The sequence below is a fragment of the Bubalus kerabau genome, chromosome 18 (assembly GCF_029407905.1).
Source record: "Bubalus kerabau isolate K-KA32 ecotype Philippines breed swamp buffalo chromosome 18, PCC_UOA_SB_1v2, whole genome shotgun sequence".
In the NCBI taxonomy this organism is placed as follows: Eukaryota; Metazoa; Chordata; class Mammalia; order Artiodactyla; family Bovidae; genus Bubalus; species Bubalus kerabau.
In genome coordinates this window covers 27,333,654-27,357,551 of record NC_073641.1, presented here as the reverse complement: position 1 = coordinate 27,357,551, position 23,898 = coordinate 27,333,654, and the positions used below count along the sequence as shown (strand labels likewise).

At 34.6% G+C, this 23,898-nt stretch overlaps 1 protein-coding gene across 8 annotated transcripts in view; it reads left to right on the top strand.

The window, feature by feature from the left end:
- Positions 1-23,898, top strand: part of NDUFS4 (NADH:ubiquinone oxidoreductase subunit S4) — a 116,184-nt gene that overhangs the window by 48,195 nt on the left and 44,091 nt on the right. For all 8 annotated transcript variants that reach the window (XM_055554909.1, XM_055554908.1, XM_055554911.1 and 5 more), the window contains exon 2: positions 12,858-12,936. In XM_055554909.1, coding sequence (XP_055410884.1) covers positions 12,858-12,936 — 79 coding nt within the window. The remainder of the gene's footprint in view (positions 1-12,857; positions 12,937-23,898) is intronic.

The window sequence follows — 23,898 nt, the reverse complement described above, 5'->3', positions numbered from 1 at the left end:
TTCTTCATTTCTATTTCATATATTTCTCCTCTAATCTATATGATTTCTTTTCCTTTAACTAACTTTGGTTTTATTTGTTCTTCTTTCTCTAGTTGCTTTAGGTGAAAAGTTAGGTTGTTTATTTGAGATTTTTCTTGTTTCTCGAGGAGGAATTGTATTGCTATAAATTTCCCTCTGAGATTTGCTTTTGCTGTGTCTCATAGGTTTTGGGTTGTTGTGTTTTCATTGTCATTTGTTTCTAAGTATTTTTAAAATTTCTTCTTTGATTTCTTAACTGTGATGTCTTTGTTATGTAGTAACGTATTGTTTAGCCTCCATGTTTGTGTTTTTTACAGTTTTTTTTTCCCCCTGTAATTGATTTCTAATGCATTATGATTTCATAGCATTGTGGTCGCAAAAGATGCTTGATGAGATTTCAGTTTTCTTTGTGATCTATCATGTGATAGATCTAAAATGTGATCTATCATAGAGAATGTTCCATGTGCACTTGAGAAAAAGTGTATTTTGCTTTTCTTGGATGGAATGTCCTATAAATGTTAAGTCTGTTTAGTTTAATGTGTCGTTTAAGGGCTGTGTTTCCTTATCAATTTTCTGTCTGGATAATCTGTCTATTGGTACAAGTACAAGAGTAGTGTTAGAGTACCCTACTATTATTGTGTTATTGCTGACTCGCCCTTTCATGGCTGTTAGCATTTGCCTTATACACTGAAGTGCTGTGTTGGGCACATAAATATTTACGATTAATATCTTCTTGAAATGATCCTTAGATCATTATGTAGTGTCTTTCATTGTCTCTTGAAATAGTCTTTATTTTAAAGTCTATTTTATCTGATAAGAGTATTTCTCCTCCAGCTTTCTTTTGATTTCTGTTTGCATAGAACATGTTTGTCATCCCCTCGCTTTCAGTATGTATGTCTTCTTAGATCTGAAGTGGGTCTCCTGTAGAAAGCCACTACACAAGCCTTAGTTTTGTGTCCATTCAGCCAGGCAGTGTCGCTTGGTTGGATCACTTAATGCATTTCCATCTAAGGTAATTATGGATAATGTGTGGTACCATTACCATTTTCTTAATTTTGTTTTGAGTTTCTTTTTGTATGTTTTTTTCTTTTATATGTCCTTCTTCTCGTGTTTCTCACCTTGAGAAGTTCTTGTAGCGTTTGTTGTAAAGCTGGTTTGGTAGTGCTGAATTCTCTTAGCTTTTGCTTGTCTGTAAAACTTTTGATTTCTCAGTTGAATTTGATTGAGATCCTTGCTGGGTAGAGTTATCTTGGTTGTTGGTTTTTCCCTATCATCACTTTAAATACATCCTGCCACAGCCTCTGGCCTGCAGAGTTTCTGCTGAAAAATCAGCTAATATATTTATGGGAATTCCCTTGTATGTTATTTGTTGCTTTTCTCTTTCTGCTTTTAATATTTTTTCTTTGAATTTAATTTTTTTACTTGGAAAAATATGTGTTGTGCTGTGTTTCTCCTTGGGTTTATCCTGTATGGGACTCTCTGTCCTTCTTGGACTTGGGTGAGCTATTTCCTTTCCTATACTCTTGTTATTCAGTCACTTGTCTGACTCTTTCCAGCTTCATGAACTACAGCACGCCAGGCCTCCTTTCCTTCACCATCTTCCTGAGTTTGCTCAGACTCATGTCCGTTGAGTAAGTGATGCCATCCAACCATCTCATCCTCTGTCGTCCCCTTCTCCTCCTGCCTTCAATCTTTCCCAGCATCAGGGTCTTTTGCAGTGAGTCAGCTCTTCATATCTGGTGGCCTAAGTATTGGAGCTTCAGCTCCAGTGAATGTTCAGGACTGATTTCCTTTAAGATTGACAGGTTGGATCTCCTTGCAGCCCAAGGGACTCTCAAGAGTCTTCTCCAGCACCACAGTTTGAAAACATCAGTTCTTCGGCGCTCAGCCCTCTTTACTGTCCAACTGTCACTTCCATACATGACTGCTGGTAACATGTTAGGGAAGTTTTCAACTAGAATGTCTTCAAATATTCTCTCAAACCCTTTCTTTTTTCATGGGACCTGTATAGTTTGACTGTTGTTACATTTCAGTCAGTTCAGTTGAGTTGCTCAGTCGTGTCCAACTCTTTGTGACCCCATGGACTGCAGGATGCCAGGCTTTCCTGTCCATCACCAACTCCTGAAGCTTGCTTAAACTCATGTCCATCGAGTCAGTGATGCCGTCCAACCATCTTATTCTCTGTTGTCCCCTTCTCCTCCTACCTTCAGTCTTTCCCAGCATCAGAGTCTTTTCCAATGAGTCAACTCTTCGCATGAGATGGCCAAAGTACTGGAGTTTCAGCTTTAGCATCATTCCTTCCAAAGAACACCCAGGACTGATTTCCTTTAGGATGGACTGGTTGGATGTCCTTACAGTCCAAGGGACTCTCAAGAGTCTTCTCTAAAACCAGTTCAAAAGCATCAATTCTTTGACACTCAGCTTTCTTTATAGTCCAACTTTCACATCCATACATAACTACTGGAAAAACCATAGCTTTGACTAGATGGACCTTTGTTGCAAAGTAATGTCTCTGCTTTTTAATATGCTGTCTAGGTTTGTCATAGCTTTTCTTCCAAGGAGCAAGCATCTTTTAATTTCATGGCTGCAGTCACTGTCTGCAGTGATTTAGGAGCCCAAGAAAATGAAGTCTGTCACTGTTTCCATTGGTACATTAAACTATCCTCATTTCTTTTTGTTCTTTATTCTGCTCCACAGCAGTTATTTTCACCGTTTTATCTTCTAACTCACTTATCTGTTCTTCTTCCTCAGTTATTCTGTTGTTGATTCCATCTAGTGTGTTTTCCACATCAGTTGTGTTTATCACTGATTGTTTTTTAGTTCTGCTAGGTCTTTGTTAAACATTTCTTATATCTTCTCAGTCTGTGCCTCCATTCTGAGTCTTTGAGTCATCTTTACTGTCATTACTGTGAATTATTTTCAAGTAGATTGCCTGTTTTCTCTTCGTTTATTTGGTCTTGTGGGTTTTTACCTTGCTCCTTCATCTGCAGCATATTTCTCTTTTGTATCATTTTGTATCATTTTGTTTAACTTACTTTGTTTATGATCTCCTTTCTATGGACGGCAGGCTCCTTTCCACTTGCTTCTGTTGTCTGCCCCTTCGTTGGTGAGGCTGGCCCAGGGGATTGTGTAGGCTTCCTGGTGGGAGGGACAGTAATCTACACACTGGTGGGTGATGCTGAGTGTTTACCCTCTTATGGGAAGGACTGTGTCAGGTGCTATGGCTTGAGGTGTCTGTGAGCTTAGTATGCCTATAGGCATCCTCTCTTTTGATGAGAGGGGCTGTGTTACTGTCTTGCTGGTTGTTTGGTATGAGGTGTCCAGCACTTGGGCCTGCAGGCAGTTGGGTGTACCCAGGTCTTAGTGTTGAGATGGTTACCTGCCCTGGGGATATAAGAGGAGAAGCCTTCTGCAGGGACTGTTTCAAGGTGTTTCATGTCCACAAGTTCGGAGCTACAACTGGGAGGAACAGCCAATCATTCAGGTGAGAAGTTTCCTCAGACGTGATCTGGGGGCTTTGGTCCAGTCCACACCATAGCAGGTCTTTGAGGGCTCGAGTGGAGAATCTGACAGAAATGTGCGCTTTGTGACAGAAGCTGTTGTTTAAGTTCATGTTGCTGTGGGAATAGCCTGTGGCCCAAACCCAGAATATAGAACAGAGCCCCAGTGGAAATGCCTGAGGCTTCTATTCATTGTTCTCTTCTATAGTTTCTTATAGTGGAAACTTAGGTGGTTGAATTGTTCTTTTTTTCTAATATATACATTCAGTGTTATAAATTTCTAAACGCTGCATTTGGTGTATCCCACAAAATTTTGAAAGGTATTTTCATTTTGTTCAAAATACTTTAAAATTTCTCTTGAGAATTCCTCTTTTGACCCATAAGTTATATAGAAGTATGTTGTTTAGTCTCCAAATACAATTACCTCTTGAGTATCATGGAGGTTAGGGGTGCTTCTCTGTGAATTTGAAAATTCATGTATAATTTTGACTCCCTCCAAACTTGATATCTTACAAATAGCATACTGTTGGCCAAAAGCCTTACTGATAACATGAATAGTTGATTAAGTTATTTTGTATGTTGTATATATTATATATTATATTCTTACAATAAAGTAAGCTAGAGAAAGAAAGTAAGCTAAAGAAAGCTATGAGGAAATCATAAGGAAGAGAAAATGCATTTATAGTACATGTATGTACTTTAAAAAAATCTATGTGTAAGTGGACCTGTACAGCTCAAATGCGTGTTGTTAGAGGGTCAGCTGTAATTAGGGATTTTCTAGTTTTCTGTTACTGATTTCTAGTTTAATTCCATTGTTGACTGAGCGTATACATGGTGTGTGTTTTATTTTTTTAAAATTTGTTAATGTGTATTATGGCCAAGAATGTGGTCTGTCTTTGTGACTGTTTTATGTATATTCCATGTATATATATTAATGTATATTCTGTTGTTGGATGAAGCATTCCATAAATGTCCATTAAATTCAGTTGATTGAATGGGCTTTTCAGTTCAACTGTATCCTTACTGATATTCTGCCTAGTGTCTGTGTCAAATTACTATTAAAAGAGTATTGAAGTCTCCAGCTATACTAATGGATTTCTTTGTTTCTCCTCAAAGTTCTTTTAGTTTTTTCCTCACATATTTTGACATGCTCTAAAGGTGGCATATACACCTTTAGAACTGTTAATGTTTTCTTGGAGAATTGACTCCTTTATGATGATGTAATGCCCTTCTTTATTTGTGATAATGTTCTTTTTGCTGAAATTTGCTTGGAGATTAATATAGCTACAGAAGTAAGATTTGATTTCTGTAAGCATGGTGTGTCTTTCTGCATCTCTTTTCTTTTTTGTTGTTGTTCATCTCTTTTAATGTCTTTGTCTGTATTTAAAATGGGGTTCTTTCAGGAAACATCACTGGGTCCTGGCTTTTTGTTTTCATTACTTGACACATTTTCTCTTCCCGTTGGTGTAGTCTATTCTCATTTAACACATTGGCTGGGGCATTACTGCAGAAACTAATGCCTGTGGCTGGTGATTTATTATGTAAGTGAATATTGAAACATCTCTGGTTAGTAATGTTGGGGTAACAAAAGACGTATTAATATGTCTCTGGTCAATAAGTTGTTAAGGTGATTAGCAACATAGTTGGCATTAATGTCTACTCTGTTCATACCCTATGCTTTATTCCTCCAATTTAGGAGGTGATTTTTTTCTTGATTCCTGAGTCCTTTATATATTCTAGGTATTAGTCTTTTATCTACTCTGTGTACCGTACTTATTATCTCTGATTTTTCCTTTAATTTAGTCTGCAGTACCTTCTATTGTTCAGAAGTTATTTTGCTTTGTAGATATTCTACAGTTCATGGATAGCCTTTTTAAAAATTAATTATTTACTTTTGTCTGTGCCGGGTCTTTGCTGCGCACGGGCTTTCTTTAGTTGGGGCAGATGAGGTCTGCTCTTCATTGTGGTGCGCGGTCTCATTGCAGTGGCCTTTCTTATTGTGGAACGCAGGCTCTAGGTGTGTGGGCTCAGCAGGTGCAGTTCATAGGCTCTAGGGCACAGGCTTAGTAATTGTGCACAAGCTTAGTTGCTCTGTGGCATGTGGGATCTTCCTGGACCAGGGATCGAATCCATGTCTTTTGCATTGGCAGGTGGATTCTTAACCACTGGACCACCAAGAAAGTCCAGTGGATATTGTATTTTGATTTTTAAAATTCTTACATTTTATCCCAGTAATTTATACAAACAATACAGTGTGTATATATATTACTCTATCTGGAATTCCTTGGTATATGATGTAACTATTTTATAAGAGGATTTAAATATTTTTCTTCTATGGAGGGATAGCTAGTTGTCTCAGTATCATTTACTGAATATTCTAGCTTTTCACCACAGATTTGAAATTGCACTTTTATTATATAATAAATTTACAGATCTAAGTAATTTGTTTCTGTACTTTGAACTGTTTATTTGATCTATATGTGTGTGCCTGTGCTAACACCATGATATTTTAATTGCTAGAGCATATTAATTGGTAAGGCAAATCCTGCCTTATACAGGCATACCTTATTTTATTGTGCTTCACAGATACAGTAATTGAAGGTTTGTGGAAACCCTGCATTGATCAAGTCTGTCAGCACCATTTCCCAACAGCATTTGGTCACTTGTGTCTGTCACATTTTGGGAATTCTCACTTTATTTCAAACTCTTTCATTATTATTACCACCTTTTTTTAAAACAGTGATCACTGATCCTTGATTTACTATTTCAGAAAGATTGTGACTTGTTGAAGTCTCAGTTGATGCTTTGTATTTTTTAGCAATAAAGTATTTTAAAATTAAAGAACATTTTTTTTTAAAGATACAATGCTGTTGCACACTTAATAGATTATAGTATAGTATAAATATAACTATTATATGCTTCAGCAAACCAAAACATTCGTGACTTTCTTTATTGCTGTATTTCCTTTATTGCAGTAGTTTGAAAGTGAACCTGCAACATCTCTGAAATATGCCTCTGATTGTTTTTCAAAATTTTCTTGGCTGTTTTTGTGAATTACTTTTCCCTCATGAGAATCATCTAACTTTATAAAAATTCTGTTAGAGGTTTCATAATTATTATGTTTAATTTGTAGATTAATAACTGACACCTTTATGGTAAACTAGCTTCCATTATTTACAAGACGTGCCAAAAGTACAGCAACTCAATTCCTTTCTTTAAGGCATTCCAAACCAGTAAAGTTATTGCTTAATAACCAGTACAGCTCAATGATTTGGCCTTCATAAATATGAACATTTCATATATTTGTTGTGTTTTGTAATATTATTAACTGTCATCACCACAACATCTATATTTCTTATTCCCTTTGTTAAACTCAAACATATTTATTTTGATATCCTGTTGGTATAAACTTAAGCATATTTCTTTCTCCTTTATGATTTCCATTATGCTCTTCAGGTTCTTTGTTACTACCCTCCAAAATTACCCTTGCCCACATTCTCCTCCTTATACTCTTCAGTTCCATTCCAAAGTTTGGTATGTGAGCATAATTACTCTTATCCCTCTTACACAGATCTTTCCTTAGTCCGTTGGATGACTCAAAGAATTAGTTTAAGGTTTTAGCTTGGGTTGTACCCCCTGGCACAACAGCTGTTAGTTCCTGCTACAAGTTCTACGTGGCTCAGAAAAGCATAAGATACCTACTAGCAGGGTATTATAACTTTTACTTGATCAGTTGAACATTTTAAGATAATATTAATTGCTTAGGTGAAGATTAGACATTATTGGAATAAATTTAAACTAGAATTAAATACTTTATTTGTGCATATATTATAAATTATATTCTCTGTTGTTTCCACTGAATTTAACCAAGTCTTTTGTAGATCTTTGTCTTTCCTTTTACTCTGCATATTTTCCCAGAATATTAAATGATCTCTTGACCGCTGGTGTTTATTTTTCCAGTTAATAATTAGGTCTTTCTTGCTTCTGTCAGGTGAGTGCAGTATGATGAAGACAGTTTAAATTTTCTCTATAAGCTTGCTTAGGTGCTCAGTCATGTCTGACTCTACGACCCTTTGTTGCCCACCAGGCTCCTCTGTCCTTGGGATTTTTCAGGCAAAAAGATTGCCTTTTAAAACAAACTAGAACTATGATCTGTTCCACTTAATAGAATAACATGGACTCATCATTAGGAAAAAAAATAGAACAACCAGTCTTCATGTTACAGATATACAAAAATGAAATTGAGATGCAGAGGGGTTAAATGATTTGTTCATAGACACAACAATAAGTAGGAAAATCAGAGTTAGAAATAATATCTTTTAATATCCATTTCCAGGATACCTCACTTTCTTTCAGGAAATTTATACAAAAAACTAGAATTAATTGTCTGTACACTCTAATAATTGATAACATCACAGCTCTCACGATTTATCCTTTGAGCTCAGAATTTAGATTGACACTTAATAAACTTGGAAATGTAAACAGGTCAGTTAACAAAAGGCTTCCCTGGTGGCTCAGAGGATAAAGCGTCTGCCTGCAATGCAGGAGACCCGGGTTCTATCCCTGGGTCAGGAAGATCCCCTGGAGAAGGAAATGGCAACCCACTCCAGTATTCTTGCCTGGAGAATCTCATGGACAGAGGAGCCTGGCGGGCTGCAGTCCACGGGGTTGCAAAGAGTCGGACATGACTGAGCAACTTCACACACACACAGTTAACAAAAGAAATGGGTAGATAACAAGGCAAGTTCATGGAGCAAATTAAATTTCTAAGTTTCTCAAAAATAAGTACAATAGCAAAATAAAATTCCCATTTATTTACTAATCATTGCATATTAGTTATTTCTACATGTATACTTAGCTTCCTAGTGTTATGATACATGGTCAACTAAAATATGATTATTAATATTTGACAGTTTTTGCTTTTGCTAATAATGCTGCTATGAATATTTATGTACAAGTATCTATTTGAGTCTTTGTTTTCAGTTATTTTGTGGATGTACCCATAAGTGGAATTGATGGACCATATATTAATTCTGAGTTTAATTTTTTTAGAACCTGCCATGCTGTTTTCCACAGCAACTGCATTTTACATTCTTACTAGTAGTGCACAAGGGTTCTTATTTCTCCATATTCTACCACTACTTATTATTTTTTTGTAACTATCCTCAGGAGTATGAGGGCTTCCCTGGTGACTCTAGGTTCGATCCTTGGGTTGGGAAGATCCTCTGGAGAAGGGAATGGCAACCCACTCTGGTATTCTTGTCTTGTAAATTCAGTGGACATTGAAACCTGGCAGGCTACAGTCCATGGGGTTGCAAAGAATCACTTGCCACTGAGCGACTAATACTTTGAGTATTGGTTATGACCTGATAGAGTGCCTGAAGAAACCATGGATGGAGGTTCATAATATTGTACAGGAAGTGGTGATCAAAACCATTTCCAAGAAAAAGAAATGCAAAAAGGTGAAATGGTTGTCTGAGGAGGTCTTAAAAATAGCTGAGAAAAGAAGAGAAGCAAAATGCAAAGGAGAAAAGGAAGGTATACCCATTTGAAGGCAGAGTTCCAAAGAATATCAAGTAGAGATAAGAAAGCCTTCTTAAGTGAACAGTGCAAAGAAATAGAGAAAGCAATAGAATGGGAAAGACAAGAGATCTCTTCAAGAAAATTAGAGCTACCAAGGAACCATTTCATGCAAAGATGGGCACAATAAAGGACAGAAACTGTATAGACCTAACAGAAGCAGAGGATATTAAGAAGAGGTGGCAAGAACACACAGAAAAACTATATAAAAAAGATTTTAATGACTTTGGATAACTACGATGGTGTGATCACTCACCTAGAGCCAGACACCCTGGAGTGTGAAGTCAAGTGGGCCTTAGGAAGCATCATTACAAAGAAAGCTAGTGGAGGTGATGGAATTCCAGCTGAGCTGTTTTAAATCCTGAAAGTTGATGCTGTTAAAGTGATGCATTCAGTATGCCAGCAAATTTGGAAAACTCAGCAGTGGCCACAGGACTGGAAAAGGTCAGTTTTCATTCCAATCCCAAAGAAAGGCAATGCCAAAGAATATTCAAACTAGTGCACAAGTGCACTCACACCCTAGCTAGCAAAGTAATGCTCAAAATTCTCCAAGCTAGGCTTCAACAGTACATGAACCATGAACTTCCAGATGTTCAAGCTGGATTTAGAAAAGGCAGAGGAACCAGAGATCAAATTTCCAACATCTGTTGGATCATAGAAAAAGCAAGAAAGTTCCAGAAAAACATCTACTTCTGCTTCATTGATTATGCTAAAGCCGTTGATTGTGTGGATCACAACAAACTGTGGAAAATTCTTAAAGAGATAGAATACCAGACCACCTTACCTGCCTCCTGAGAAACCTATTATGCAGATCAAGAAGCAACAGTTAGAACTGGACATGAAACAGCAAACTGGTTCAAAATTGGGAAAGTGAAGTGACTCAGTTGTTTCCAACTCTTTGCAACCCCATGGACTGTATCTTGCCAGGCCCCTCCATCCATGGGATTTTCCAGGCAAGAATACTGGAGTGGGTTGCCATGTACTTCTCCAGAGAATCTTCCTGACCCAGGGATTGAACCTGGGTCTCCCACGCCACAGGCAGATTCTTTGCTATCTGAGCCACCAGGGAAGCCCTATACATCAAAGCTGTATATTGTCACCCAGCTTATTTAATTTGTATGCAGAGTACATCATGTGAAATGCTGAGCTGGATGAAGCACAATCTGGGATCCAGATTGCCAGGAGAAATATCAATAACCTCAGATATGCAGATAACACCACCCTGATGGCAGAAAGTGAAGAGGAACTAAGGAGGTTCTTGATGAAGGTGAAAGAGGAGAGTGGAAAAAGCTAGCTTAAAACTCAACATTCAAAAAAACAAAGATTTTGGCATCCAGTCCTACCACTTCATGGCAAATAGATGGGAAACAATGGAAATAGTGACAGACTTTGTTTTCTTGGGCTTCAAAATCACTGCACACGATGACTATAGCCATGAAATTAAAAGATGCTTGCCCCTTGAAAGAAAAACTATGACAAAACCTAGATAGTGTATTAAAAAGCAGAGACATCACTTTGCCAAGAAAATTCTGTCTAGTCAAAGCTATAGTTTTTCCAGTAGTCATGTAGAGGTGTGAGAGTTGGATCATAAGGAAGGCTGAGTGTTAAAAGAATTGATGCTTTCAAACTGTGGTGTTGGAGAAAACTCTTGAGAGTCCCTTGGACTGCAAGGAGATCCAACCAGTCAGTCCTAAAGAAAATCCACTCTGAATATTCATTGGAAGGACTGATGCTGAAGCTGAAGCCCCAATATTTTGGCCACCTGGCACAAAGTTTCAACTCACTGGAAAAGGCACTGATGCTGGGAACGATTGAAAGCAGGAGAAGGGGTCAACAGAAGATGAGTTGGTTGGATGGCATCACCAATTCAATGGACATGAATTTGAGCAAATCCGGGAGATAGTGAAGGACAGGGAAGCCTTGCATGCTGCAGTCCATAGGGTCGCAGAGTCAGACACGACTTAGCAACTAAACAACAAATCCTTAAAGTATATATACTTTAGAAGTTTTTAAAAATTTATTTTGTGTTTTGACTGATTTACAATAAGATTTTATCATACGATTTAAAATTCTTTAAATCAGTCAAATCTACTGCACAGTTTAAAATTGCACAGCTCATGGATTATAGTTTTAATCTATCTAATTTGCACTATTTTGGTCTAATACTTCTGTTCATTAGAGGAACTATGTACTTTCATTTCCTTGTAATATAGCTACATTTTCTAATACTTCTAATATTTCAGGTTTTCCTGAGTACCCTTTTCATTGCCTCTTTTTTTTTTTCTTGCAGTATATGGATTTAGTTAAAAGTATTCAAAATGTGGTTATTGATCTTAGTGATTGCCAGAGTAAATAGATTTCAAAGGTGCTTAATTATACTTTGTTAGTATATTCTTTTTTGTGGATATATTTCTGAGCAGGGTATTTACAGTGGTAATGAATGGTATTAATTTGGGAAAATAATGAACCCTCTTTAGAAAATATGTTCATGAAATAAAACCCTTTGTATTATGAGTCATCTTTATGTTGTTAGTAAGTAGATTTTTTTTTTTTTTAATAAAACCATGTAGCTATTAAACATTGGTGTGAAGTTTTGTATCAATTATTGGTGGTTATATTATATCTTAAAACAGTTGGATATGACTTAGTGGCTGAACAGCAACATCAAAATTATGATGGTGATTATATTGCGTTAAGTGAAAGAATTGAATTTGAATACTGTATATTCAGCTGGTTTGAGTCAATTGTATATATTAACTTACTTTCAAAAAAGAAATCTACATAGGATGGCTTAATATTTGGCAAAATTTAAAAAAGCTAAATTGTCACGTTGATGGCTATTACATTCACTGGTATAAACTACAGTGTGTACATGAAATTTAAAAATCTGTTAGTACTAGTAGTGTTAGTCGCTCAGTCATGTCCAACTCTGATTGCATGGACTGTAGCCCGCCAGGCTCCTCTGTCCATAGAATTTTCCAGGCAAGAATACTAGAGTGGGCTGCTATTTCCTCCTCCAGAGGATCTTCCCAACCCATGGATGGAACACACATTTCTTACATCTCCTGCATTGGTAGACAGGTTCTTTACCACTAGCGCCAGGCTTCTTTGGGTTGAGGGTGAGACCATACTAATGTAAAAGAGTTAGATTCTGTCCTGATTTTATTGCTGACTTAATGTTTCTATTTTAACTATTCAGACTTTCTTCAATTCTGTGAATGGGATCCAGGATTAAAACAATAATATTAAATGATCATACAAATCATTCCTATTTAAACTACTTTTGATTTGAAATTAGAGCAAAGAAACTTCTTGTTAATCCTGTGTTAATTGCACACCCTTTTCTTTACTCCACTAAGAATTTGATTGAGATATTTGTTTCTTTCTGATGGCATCCTGTAGGAATTGGCCTTCCAGAAGGGTTGATATAGCTCTGCATTTTTCCTCTTCATAATGACAAACTAGCCAGTGTACATTTATAGAGAGCAGAACAGTTCTTGTTACTGGGGTCCTTCTATGACTGAGAGCCTATAGACTGCCATAAAGTACAGCCTTTTGTGAACTGTCTAGTGAGACTCTGCCAGAATCTCAGCAGACAGAGCTAATTGTGGAGAAAAAGGATTTTTTGTGCCCTCTTTCTTTCTGTTCTTTTTGTTTTATAAGACTGATAGTGTTAAAGTAGCTGGTTTATGTAAGATTTGTCTGCCTCTCTTTTCTCATTGCACGGATCATTTTTTAACTTAAAGTCTCGCACTGCAGGTCGTTGAGCACTTCCACATGGAGGCTGGCACAGGACCAAACTCGAGACACGCAACTCATAACAGTTGATGAAAAATTGGTAAGAATTTTCTACTATACACTGCTAGGATTCTGCCTTCAGGGTTATTTTTGTACAACAGATTTTTCAGTATGGTGGTCAGGGTTCTTCTAGGATAGTGATTTCTTGACTGTATATAAATTTTAAGAAGAAATAATCATTACAAAAAGATAATTTGTGTTAAGCATTTTACACAAATATTAAGTCATACACAAACATATAATTAAAATTACAGAAGGCTTCCATTTTTGTGATGTTTATAAGTAAACACCAGAATTTTTTTTTTTTTGGTTTTGTAATGAATATATTATTTGTGATTTTCTGAGTTAAATTGTAAGACACACTAGTACCATCTAAAATTAAGTATATTGGGTTTTTCTGGAACCAATGATTATTACTGTTACTGTGCATATATATGTGTGTATACACACATACACATCTATTTCTGCCTTATGTATGAGTGATTACAACTATCAGCAAATGAATAATGTTCTTCTGTTGATCAGTCGCAGATTGAATTTTGGTACTCACACAAAATTTTTCTGTATGTGGTGTTACTTTAGATGCAACTTGTTATTATGTTTATATCGTACAACAGTATACATTTTGTAAAAAGTTTCTAAGACTTCTAGTAAAAACATGAAATTGTATAGATATACTTTTCATTCTATATTTGGTTTACAGTGATCAGATATATGGGTATGTTTCTTAGCTACTCTCCTTCTGATTGTACATTCTTTTGCCACTCCATTGAACCTGTAAACATAATTTAAATAATAGGTCACATTTAAGTTTCTATTTGCACCTTTAAGATATAAACAGATAAAAAATAAATAGAGAAGTAAATGGACAATTTGGAAGTCTGCTTATGCTTAAGACTGGTTGGTTTTGTCTTTAAATTCTCTCTTAGATCTGTGTACTGACCTTGCCATCATCCTAGTTAAGGCTGGCTTGCTGTGGTGTTTCTTAATTGATCTCCATAGATACTTTAATCTTCTTCTAATTCATTTTCCACAGGATGACCAGAATAGTCTTTTTAAAATGCTGGTTGTATCATCCTCTTGTCTAAAATCCTTTGGTATTTCTTACTGACCTGAGAGTAAACACTAAAATCCTATCATGGCCTTTGAAGTCTTTCATGATTTAACTCCTACATTTCTAAGTTTATCTTGTATCTCTGTCTTTTATATAACTGTGCTTCAGCCTCACCAAGCCTGGCCCTTGCTGTTCTTTACTGCTTTAGGGCATTCAGATTTCAGTTAATTATGCCTAGCTGCTTTTTACCAATTCACTAGCTCTTCATTCAAGTACCATCTACCTATTCATCAAATGTTAATCAAATATCACTTGCTGGGAATTCTCTGATGGTCCAGTAGTAAAGACTTCAAGCTTCCACTGCAGGGGAGCCCCGGGTTCCATCCACAGTTTGGAGAACTAAGATCTTGCACACTGTGAGGCGTAGCAAAAAAACAAACAAAAACTCCCTAAATATCATTTACTTAGTCAAGTATAAAAGCAATGAGGCAGATATGTGTGTGAGAGGAAGAGGATTTACACATGCCACATGTTCATAAATTAATGAGGATACTATTATTTTACTTTTTCCAATGACTATCTCTTTTAAGCCCCAAGAGGTTACTCTCTCATTCCAGTATTATGAGGTTTACTGTCTACAGTAAAGTTTCAAATTTTAGAGTTTGTCAGTAGCATTTCTTACTAGTTCACAGAATGAGTACGTCTGACAGCAATCTATTGTTCTAAAAAGGTGCTGTGAATCATATCAGAGATATACAAACTGCTCTGAGTTTTGTGTTTTTAATGATATTCCCTAAAGTCAGTTGTATACTTTTTAATGAGTTTTGTTCTTCTTTTTAGATTTTCCCCAGCTTTGTTACGTTTTTCTTAAAGTATAGTGGTCAATATATCAGTATGATATTCCAGTTGAAATCAGTTGAAGTCTTATGTATAATTATTCATAGTTCTTGAATTGATGCTTAATATGGAAAACTAAAACCCATGGGTAATTTTCAAACCAAAGTTTTACCCATTCATTTAGCTTTATATTAAAATGGAAGTATTAAATGATCAAATAGGTAATGTAATGCCAATAGGGGTTTTATGTCTTCTTGTTCCTACACACTGTTGAGTGGCAGACATGATAAGTAGCAAAATGATAAGACCAGGGGCTGAAGAGTACATCCAGAAATACTGAGCAATTGAAGTTGATTATGTTTGCATTTTGAACAAAAATGATTCTAAAAATATATATCATTAATGATAAAAAATATTTCAAAATGTGAAGTAAATCCTCATGAGTATCTTAAAAGATGTAGAAACAGCATTTTAATGTCACTGTTACATAAGGTAAACCCATTTATTAACTTAATATACCATTTTCATTACTCAACACTAGACTACTATTGTATTTGTATCTGAAATTAGAAGCTAGAATCTTAATTGGAAGGTAAGGGAAATAGCCATTATTATGATTTCTGTTGAATATTGTTACATAATGTATTTTTAAAATTAATATAGGTGATGCTGTCTAAAGCCCAGTGACTAAGCATACAAACCAAACTTAGTTGGGGATCAATTTCAGTGGTTATTCTAGTTTTAGAAAATGGATCTTAGGAATTTAAAACCAAAGGATAACCTCAGATGTTACCTAGTTTTGTTACTGCATCAGGTTTTTTTTTCATCTAAAAAATTATTTAACCTCTTATTCAACAGAAATTTTATGTGAGAATTCAATTAATAATAAATGATGAAAGCTGAACTGTTGGAGGGTGAGGATTAAGTGCATGAGGGAAGAAGACCTGTAAGTCTTTCCTTAAGACATCCCCCTCTGGGGACTTCATAGAGGGAGTGTTGGAAAGGTAATTTGGACAGAACAGCTGATTCTCATTTCTTTTGATGCTGCTCTTTATGTTACTGATCAGTCATAATTATTAGAAGGCTTTTTCTTATTGAGAAAAATAGTCTTTAAATCAAGATAGAATAATTGTATATTAAAATGCAGGGGGGAAAAAAAACCATTCATTAACTCAAAGCCCTAGGCGTAAACTCATAGTCCAAAATGTAAAACCGAAAATTGTTAAACTTTTAGAACAAAATGTAGGAGAAAATCTTGGTAAGTTTGGATTGGATAAATATTTTTTAGCTATAACACTGGAGCATAGTTCATTTTTTTTTAAAAATTATAGTTAGACTTCCTCACAAATAAAATTTTCAAAGAAATTTGAAAGACATTGTTAAAGGAATGGAAATACAAGCCATAGTTTGGGAGAAAATATTTACAAAACACGTTTCTGATAAAGGAATTGTATCCAGAAAATAAAAACCACTTTAAATAATAAGATATTAACTCAAAAACAAGCAGGCAGTACCCAGAAGATATTCAGATGGGATATAAACACATGAAAAGATGCTTAACATCATTACTGATTATGGAATTGCATATTAAAACTAGAGTGAGATACCACTAGACACGTATTTGAATGGCTTAAAAAAACTGACCATACCAGGGCTTCCCTGGTGGTACAGTGGATAAGAATCCGCTTGCCAGTGCCGGGGATATGGGTTTGATCCCTGGTTTGGGAAGATTGCACATGTCCTGGAGCAACTAAGCTGGTGCACCACTACTGAGCCCGATGTTCTAGGGCCCGTACACTGCAGCTCCTGAAGCCCATGTGCCTAGAAGCTGTGCTTTGTAACTAGAGAAAGCCCATGCATTGCAAGAAGACCTGGCACAACCAAAAATAAATAAGTTACTAAAAAAAAAAACTAACCATACCAAATGCTAGTGGGGATACAGAGCTACTACAACTCTTACAGGAGGAATCCAGAATGGTACAACTATTAGCTGTTTTGGAAAATAGTGTGGCAGTTTCTTATAAAGTTAAACATGTTTTTACCTTATAATCCTGTAGTCTCACTTCTAAATATTTACCCAAGTGAAATGAAATCTATGTTTATACAAAATCCTGCATGTAAATGTTTTTAATAGCTTTATTAATAATTCTAAAAACTGGAAACAACCTGTCAGTCGATTTATACACACTGATTAGGAACCATCGTGGATGAACCTCAAGTGCTTTATGCTGATAAGCCAGACCCAAAGACTTTGTACATCCTGTGTGATTTCATTTATTTGACATTTGACATTTTAGAATAGGCAAAACTCTCAGGACAGAAAAACTGATCAGTGGTTTTCAGGGTTGGATGTAGGAGGAGCAGTTAACTATAAAGGGCCTTAGAAAATTTTAGGGGGTGATCCAACTGTTCTGTAGTTTGACTCTGGTGTTCATTTTTTGGGGTCAGAACCAAGGTTGGATTTTACTGTTCATAAGTTATTAATCAATTTTTTTTTAACAGAAAAGATTATTTCCAAATTTGGTGCTAAGATACTTTTTTTTAAAAATAATTTTATTTTTTTGGCTGTGCTGTGTCCTTGCTGCTGCACAGGCTTCTCTCTCGTTGCAGCAAGCGGGGGCTACTCTAGCTCCCTAGGGCACCTGGGCTTCAGTAATGTTGATGTTCCTGGTTCCTGTGCTCTAGAGCGCAGCTTCAGTAGTTGTGGTCCACAGGCTTAGTTGCTCTGAGGCATGTGGGGTCCTCTGGGACCAGGCATCAAACTAGTGTCTCCTGCATTGGTAGGCGGTTTTTACCGCTGAGCCACTGAGGAAGCCCCAAGCTACTTCTTTATAAATAATATCCAGTGGTTCAAGAGCTGGCCTAATAGTATACAGGGCTTGCCATTTTCTACATGATCACCTTCTGTATATTTGAATACAGTTCTTTGGTCCTAAATCAATTGTTCTCAAAGAATACTGGGCTGGGGCTGAGGGAGCACAACTTTTATAGAAGGCCTACAAAGTCAAACTATTTTCATAATTATACAGAGACTTAATTTGCCCTTTCACTGTGTTGACATCGACACTTGTTATAAAAACAACTGTGGCAAAACTGTTAGCACCTTAGCCTAAATCAAGGCAATGGCCCTGTGTATCCTGTCTTTGTACCCTTCACTTCCTTGCATTTGAGGCTTTAAAAAAAAAAGGAAAAAAGCTAGTTTCACTTAACTTTGATAAAGCAGTGAAAATTATTAATTTAAAAAAAAATCTCAATTGTGCATATACTTTTTTAAATATTCTATGTAGCAGAACAGAAGTATGCATAAAACTCTTCTGCATACAGAAGGACAATTGTCTCAAGGAAAAGCACTTGTATGACTGAGTTGCTGTTGCAAACTGAATCTAGTCCTTTTTTCATGGAAGAACTTTTATGTGAAAAAACAGACAACATGCAAATTATGATTGTTACTCAGTTTTTGGTACATTACTAGCCAAGCCATTTTTTCAAAAATAAATTTGTCATTTCCAGGAACTGTTTTCCGTGATAAACTTTTAAGCTTTCAAGTGAAATTGAGAATTTTTGTAGAACTTAACTTTGTCACTGATCTGAATGAGCTTGACAGCTTCCCCGTACTTAAAGACTATTCTAATGGGATTGGTAGTGAAATTAATGAATGTGACTTTTAAAATATTATGTAATGAAATATTTTAACATTTGGAAGATCTTCATACTTGTGTGAACCACTGTTTTCCGTATGACTTAACATATGTTATAAAATCATGAATGGATATCAATTAAAGTGCAAGAGCAAACAATAGATTTAATGTGAGATGAGAATATTAAGTTATTGCTCTCTTTTCTGATTACATATCTGTGTAATCAATTCTCTTCACATATTGCAAGCAAAACAACTTGGCCAGTTTGAATGTAAGAACAGAAGTTAGAATTCAGCTGTCTCTATTAAACTAGACATTAGAGATTTTCAAAAGTGCTACTCTTCTCAAGTTTTTAGTTTTTGAAAATGTATTTTTATAATATTATTTATGTTAGTATATAATCATTTTATTATTATTTTAAGCTAAGTCTATATCTAAGTTTTTCTCCAATTTGATTTCTTACATGAAAAAATACCTATACGTATATGAGATTTTGTAAAATCTCATAGGGGTCCCAATCGTATTTGAGAGTGTAAAGGAATCCTAAGACCAAAATCTTAGAGAATTATTCTCCTAAGTCTTCTCTTTTCTGGTTTATATATCCCCAGGGCTTTGATTCATTTTATGAGTTTCAGTTAATTCATCATCTTAATTACCTTCTAGTTTGACTGAATTTGTTTTACAACATTATTGCCAGGATTTCTCATGATGCTCCAGATGTATGGTGCAGGATAAGGTGGGGATTATTACCTCTGTTCCTTCTAATCTTAGCTGTCTAGTAAGGCAACTTAAAATTAGGTCCTCATACTTCTTCCTTATGTGGATTTCATGGAGAGGTAGAACCTCAGACCCTTTTTTATTTGTACTGTCCTGTTTCATTTCTTTCATCTTAGGTATATGCTGCTTATTATTTAAAACTGTTACTAGATTAGCTCAAAGGGCATGTCACCAAGTAAATTTCTTTTTTTTACTGTTACTTCTGACAGGCTGAATTTAATATGTGTAATAATTTTAAAAAATGAAGGAATTTTTATAGTGTTTTGGGGACATCAATACCATACAAAGAAAAATTGTTTTATTCCAGGCATCAGTTGTATATTGATAACTTGTATCCTATCCTTTTCTTTTTTAAGGTATAGAATGTAGCGGGGTAAAGTCCACTTGGCATTTTCTAGTGTAATGAATTCTTTTCTGTCATTTTAGAACTATACACAATGTTGACATTGTTAGAAAACAGATCTCCAGAGAATAAAGTTGTAGTCATTCCTGGATTACTGCTAATAATGAATTTTATATTCTGCACATGGCAAATTTTTAATCATTCTTAAAATCTTCTCTATTGTGTATAAACTGCTAGCTATCCTTTTCATTTACTCTTGCAACTAATAAAATGTTAAATATTAAAAGAGTAGATGACAGTGTCTTAAAATAATCTTGTTGATATATGTAGAAGCACAGTGTTTAAAAAGAAAAAGCTTTTTGGGGTTGTACCATTATTATTTCCAAATATGTCCTACAGTTAATAAGGAAAGCTTACAAATGGCTGTTTGCTAGGCCCTTGTGCTTCTGTTGCAGGAATTGCTGTACCATGGAGGTTGGGTGAAGAATGTCTTTGTCTTTGTCTTTGTGCTTTATTAAGAGAGTAACTTTTTTTCTTCATGCCACCCCACCCCAATCTCCTTTCAGTACATTTGATGAATACCCAAGTCCAGTGAACACATTGTCTTCTTATATTCACGTATTATACAAAAGAGAGAAGTTAAATTTTCAGTACTCTTTGAAGATTTTGAGTAAAGGCTCCCCACAAAACAAAGTATAAAAATTAGACCTGCATAGGTGTATTTTTTATTTGCTTTTTAAGCATTTGTATTAAGTATTTTTAAAATACTGATTCCTTGTTTGTCACAATTACCTATTTAAGTATCAACTGCTATAGTTAATATTTTACACAAAAGATTAAAAAAATACCATGATAAAATACAAGAATTATTTTAGTTTATTCATAAAAATAATGTGAAACAAGTCTCAGTGGTTTGACATTAGTATATTACTTCCATAAGATTATTATATGCCATTTTTCATTCTTCATTTATTTATTTAATATATACTTACTGAGCACTTAAGTGTGCCAGGCACTAGCCTTCAGTGTTTATATTGATACTTTTCAGTGGTTTGTTTCCATTTAGGTACTTACTTTGTCTAAAAACTATTAAGCACCACCTGTTTTATAAAGGTGTTATGCTTAATAATACATGCGTTCTCAACATACATGCATGTGAGAAAGGAAACTTTCTCTTTTGCAATCTGTGAGTCTCAAATCTGTGGCTTGGGTTGTGAAGGATAGCTTTAATTTCTAAGCTTTTTTTTTTTTGAAAAATTACTTGATTGTATATAGTATTAATCTAAAAATCCTAATATTTTGGACATTTTAAGTAGTCTGTATTAATATCTTGATTTAAAAGTTAGGTGTGTGTGTAAAATAGGGTCAGTAATTTGAATGTTGCCTGTTTGTTGTGTTTTACTGTTTGACAGTTACTTGCAAATAGCAGTAACACAGTAATTAAAACTTTGTGACTTGTTCATACTTAAAATAAATAATTGCTATTTGATTAAGCACATGTTATTAACACATTCAGCCAATAGGGTGATAATATTGCTGTTTTAGAATGTCTGCAAGCAACAAGTTAATAGAAATTTATTGTCACTTATTATTAATAGGTTTTAAATTTCTTCCTTGCTTGAATTTGCTCTAACAACTTTATAAAATGAATGATTTTTGCAAGTCTTCAAAATAAAATCATATTTGCAACACCTGTATTTTATGCTATTTTTGCCTCCCACAATACTAAAAGTTTATAGATGAAAACTTTTTGTTAAGTCTGCAAACTTGAATTAAAAATTGGTCATTAAGAGGTGACCTGCACAAAAAGATAAACCCAAGTTAAAGGCTTACATTTGCTTTGACTGCTTGCTTTTTTTGTTTTTTTTTTTTTTTAAAGGGGTCAGTTTTCTTTTGGTGAGATTACTTTCTTTTGGTGTATGGCAGCGCTATCTCTGCTAGATTATTAGAAGGAGTAGTGTCTGCAATTGGGGTTATACAGCCTTCTAGCATCTCAAGTGTCTGTTTTGTCTGGACTTTGCTCATGCAGCATTCTTGTGCAAAAATTTCAAGGCTTTAGTCTGGAGCACTGGGTCAAAGGATATGTCTCTTTGAAGGGTAGACAGGAGTTTTTTATGTTTTATTCACTAAGTAGTATTTCATTTTACATCAAAGAATAGCAGCCTTTGAGAACCTTTCATGGTGGCAGTTTAGCATGAAAGTTTTTTTCTTAAAGAATCGCTAAATATGGAATAATGTTTTTTACTTTGCAGTTGCTTATTTATATTCTTATATTTAGATGAGACTATTAAAAAGAGAGAAGTGTTGACTAAATGTAAATATTAGGTTGCAGTATAGTTTTAGGTTTTAAAAACAGCAATAGTTTTTTTTTTTTTTTTTTAACAATTATTGCTCCCTGTTGGTTTTACATTACCCATAAACTACTGAAAAAAATTGGTGAGTAGCTGTTAAGATTGTATAAAATTGTAGCAATACAATTGCTTAAAATTGTAAAGCAGTAATGACTGATAATTTTGGTAGTGTAAATTTTATACTGAAATGGCCATTCTTTAATTGGCCTTTTTTCAAGTACTTGGTGGGGGCAGGGTACAGGAGGCAGTGTGTTGATTTTGGAAAACAAAAAAATCCAAGTAATGAAAAATATTAAGACTTAGTATAGCTAGAAATAAATGTTCTTCTTTCTATACTTTTGTTATAGGTTAATCAGTAAATGTATTATGTACCAGTAGCATTAATCACATAGTTAGTGATTGCTTATGTTTAGAAGATCATTCAATTGCATATAATATTCCTATTACATGATGTAATATATCTCAGCATATGAACTAATATTAACATAGCTTATTTTATGTTTATGGCAAAAACATGCCCTTAAGCTACTGATTTCTATTAAATTAATAGCATTAATTGATCATTTAAATAGAAATATTTCTCCTCTTATTAATGACATGTCATTAGTTTTAACGCAACTTCAGTTAACTCTTACATATAACACTGATTAAAACAAGTTAAATCAATTATCATATAGTTATTTTAAATAAAATTGATAAATATAGAGCAGCATGTTCTAAAATATACTCCCAATTAAAATAAATTATTTTCACATACAGTCGAACTATATAAAAACTTGTACTAAATACAGAGAAAATGAATGTTATAATAGTTTTAATATGCAGACAAGAACCATTTAAACTTAAAATAGAGAATGATCTTTATTAAAATTGTCTAAGGAACAAAAGGTCTTTCCTCTACAGTATTCAGCCATCTCTATTTGTGATTCTTCAGCAATTAAAGCAGATTTATTTTCCTCTTTGTTCCTACTTGCAATACTTGAACAATGCTAGAGAATTGAACTGACTGGAATGTTTTATCTTTCAAAAGCTTTAAAGTTCTATGTACCAATTAGCAAAATACAGTAAAGGTTTAAACTGTTAATAGCCACAACATCTTTAATGCATAGATCTGTAGTATGTTAGGGCTGTATAACAGTTTTCCATTGTATGTCTCTTTTAAGGAGAGTAACTGTGTCAGTTCTTTTCTTGCTTTACTACCTGCTGTGTATGGAAATTGTGTATAGTACTTGACACTTGCTTTCAAGAATTTAAAATTCTTGCATGTTATTATGTAGGCACTTTGGCTCTCAATAAAGTAGAATTGATAATATTTTATTTGTTTGGATTTTATATCAGGTTTTTTGGTCATATTTTAGAGATTACTTTAGGTCATATTTTAGAGATTTATCTGTAAAAATACATTATCTTTTTAATGAAATCAAAGTACATAAGCTGTATATTATCTCCTTGGAAATTGGTTGTCTAACTTTATTTAACTGAATATAATTATAAACTAATCATTAAGGTTTATATCAGTATGTAGACATATAATGCTTCATTTTATACTGTATTTGAATGTAGGTGGGATTTTATTGTTATTTCTTTGGTAGTAGAAAGAGGATAATTTTGTTTTTAGAGTTAGATGGCTTTTTTGATTGGCCAGCTTGTCAGATAATTTCAAAAATTAATTCCAGATACCCACATTAAACTTGTTAAAAGCCTCATGTCCATCATCTGATAGTAAGTTTTTAATGAAGGTAGGGGTGAGAGGAAGTGAAGAAAACAGTAACATCTTTTGGTGACAATCTATAGAAAGAAAATTTACAGTTTTTCTTTATATCATATATTTCTGGGACTAGAGTTGGAATAAAGGAAAGAAAATTGCAGACCTCAGAATTTGAGACTAGCAATCATCGAATCTGTTTCTGGGTTCAAGGTTTCTGATCTTACTTGACTTAGTCTGTACTCTGATGTTATTCTTCAGGATGCCACTTGCAAGCTTACAAGTATCACTTACGTT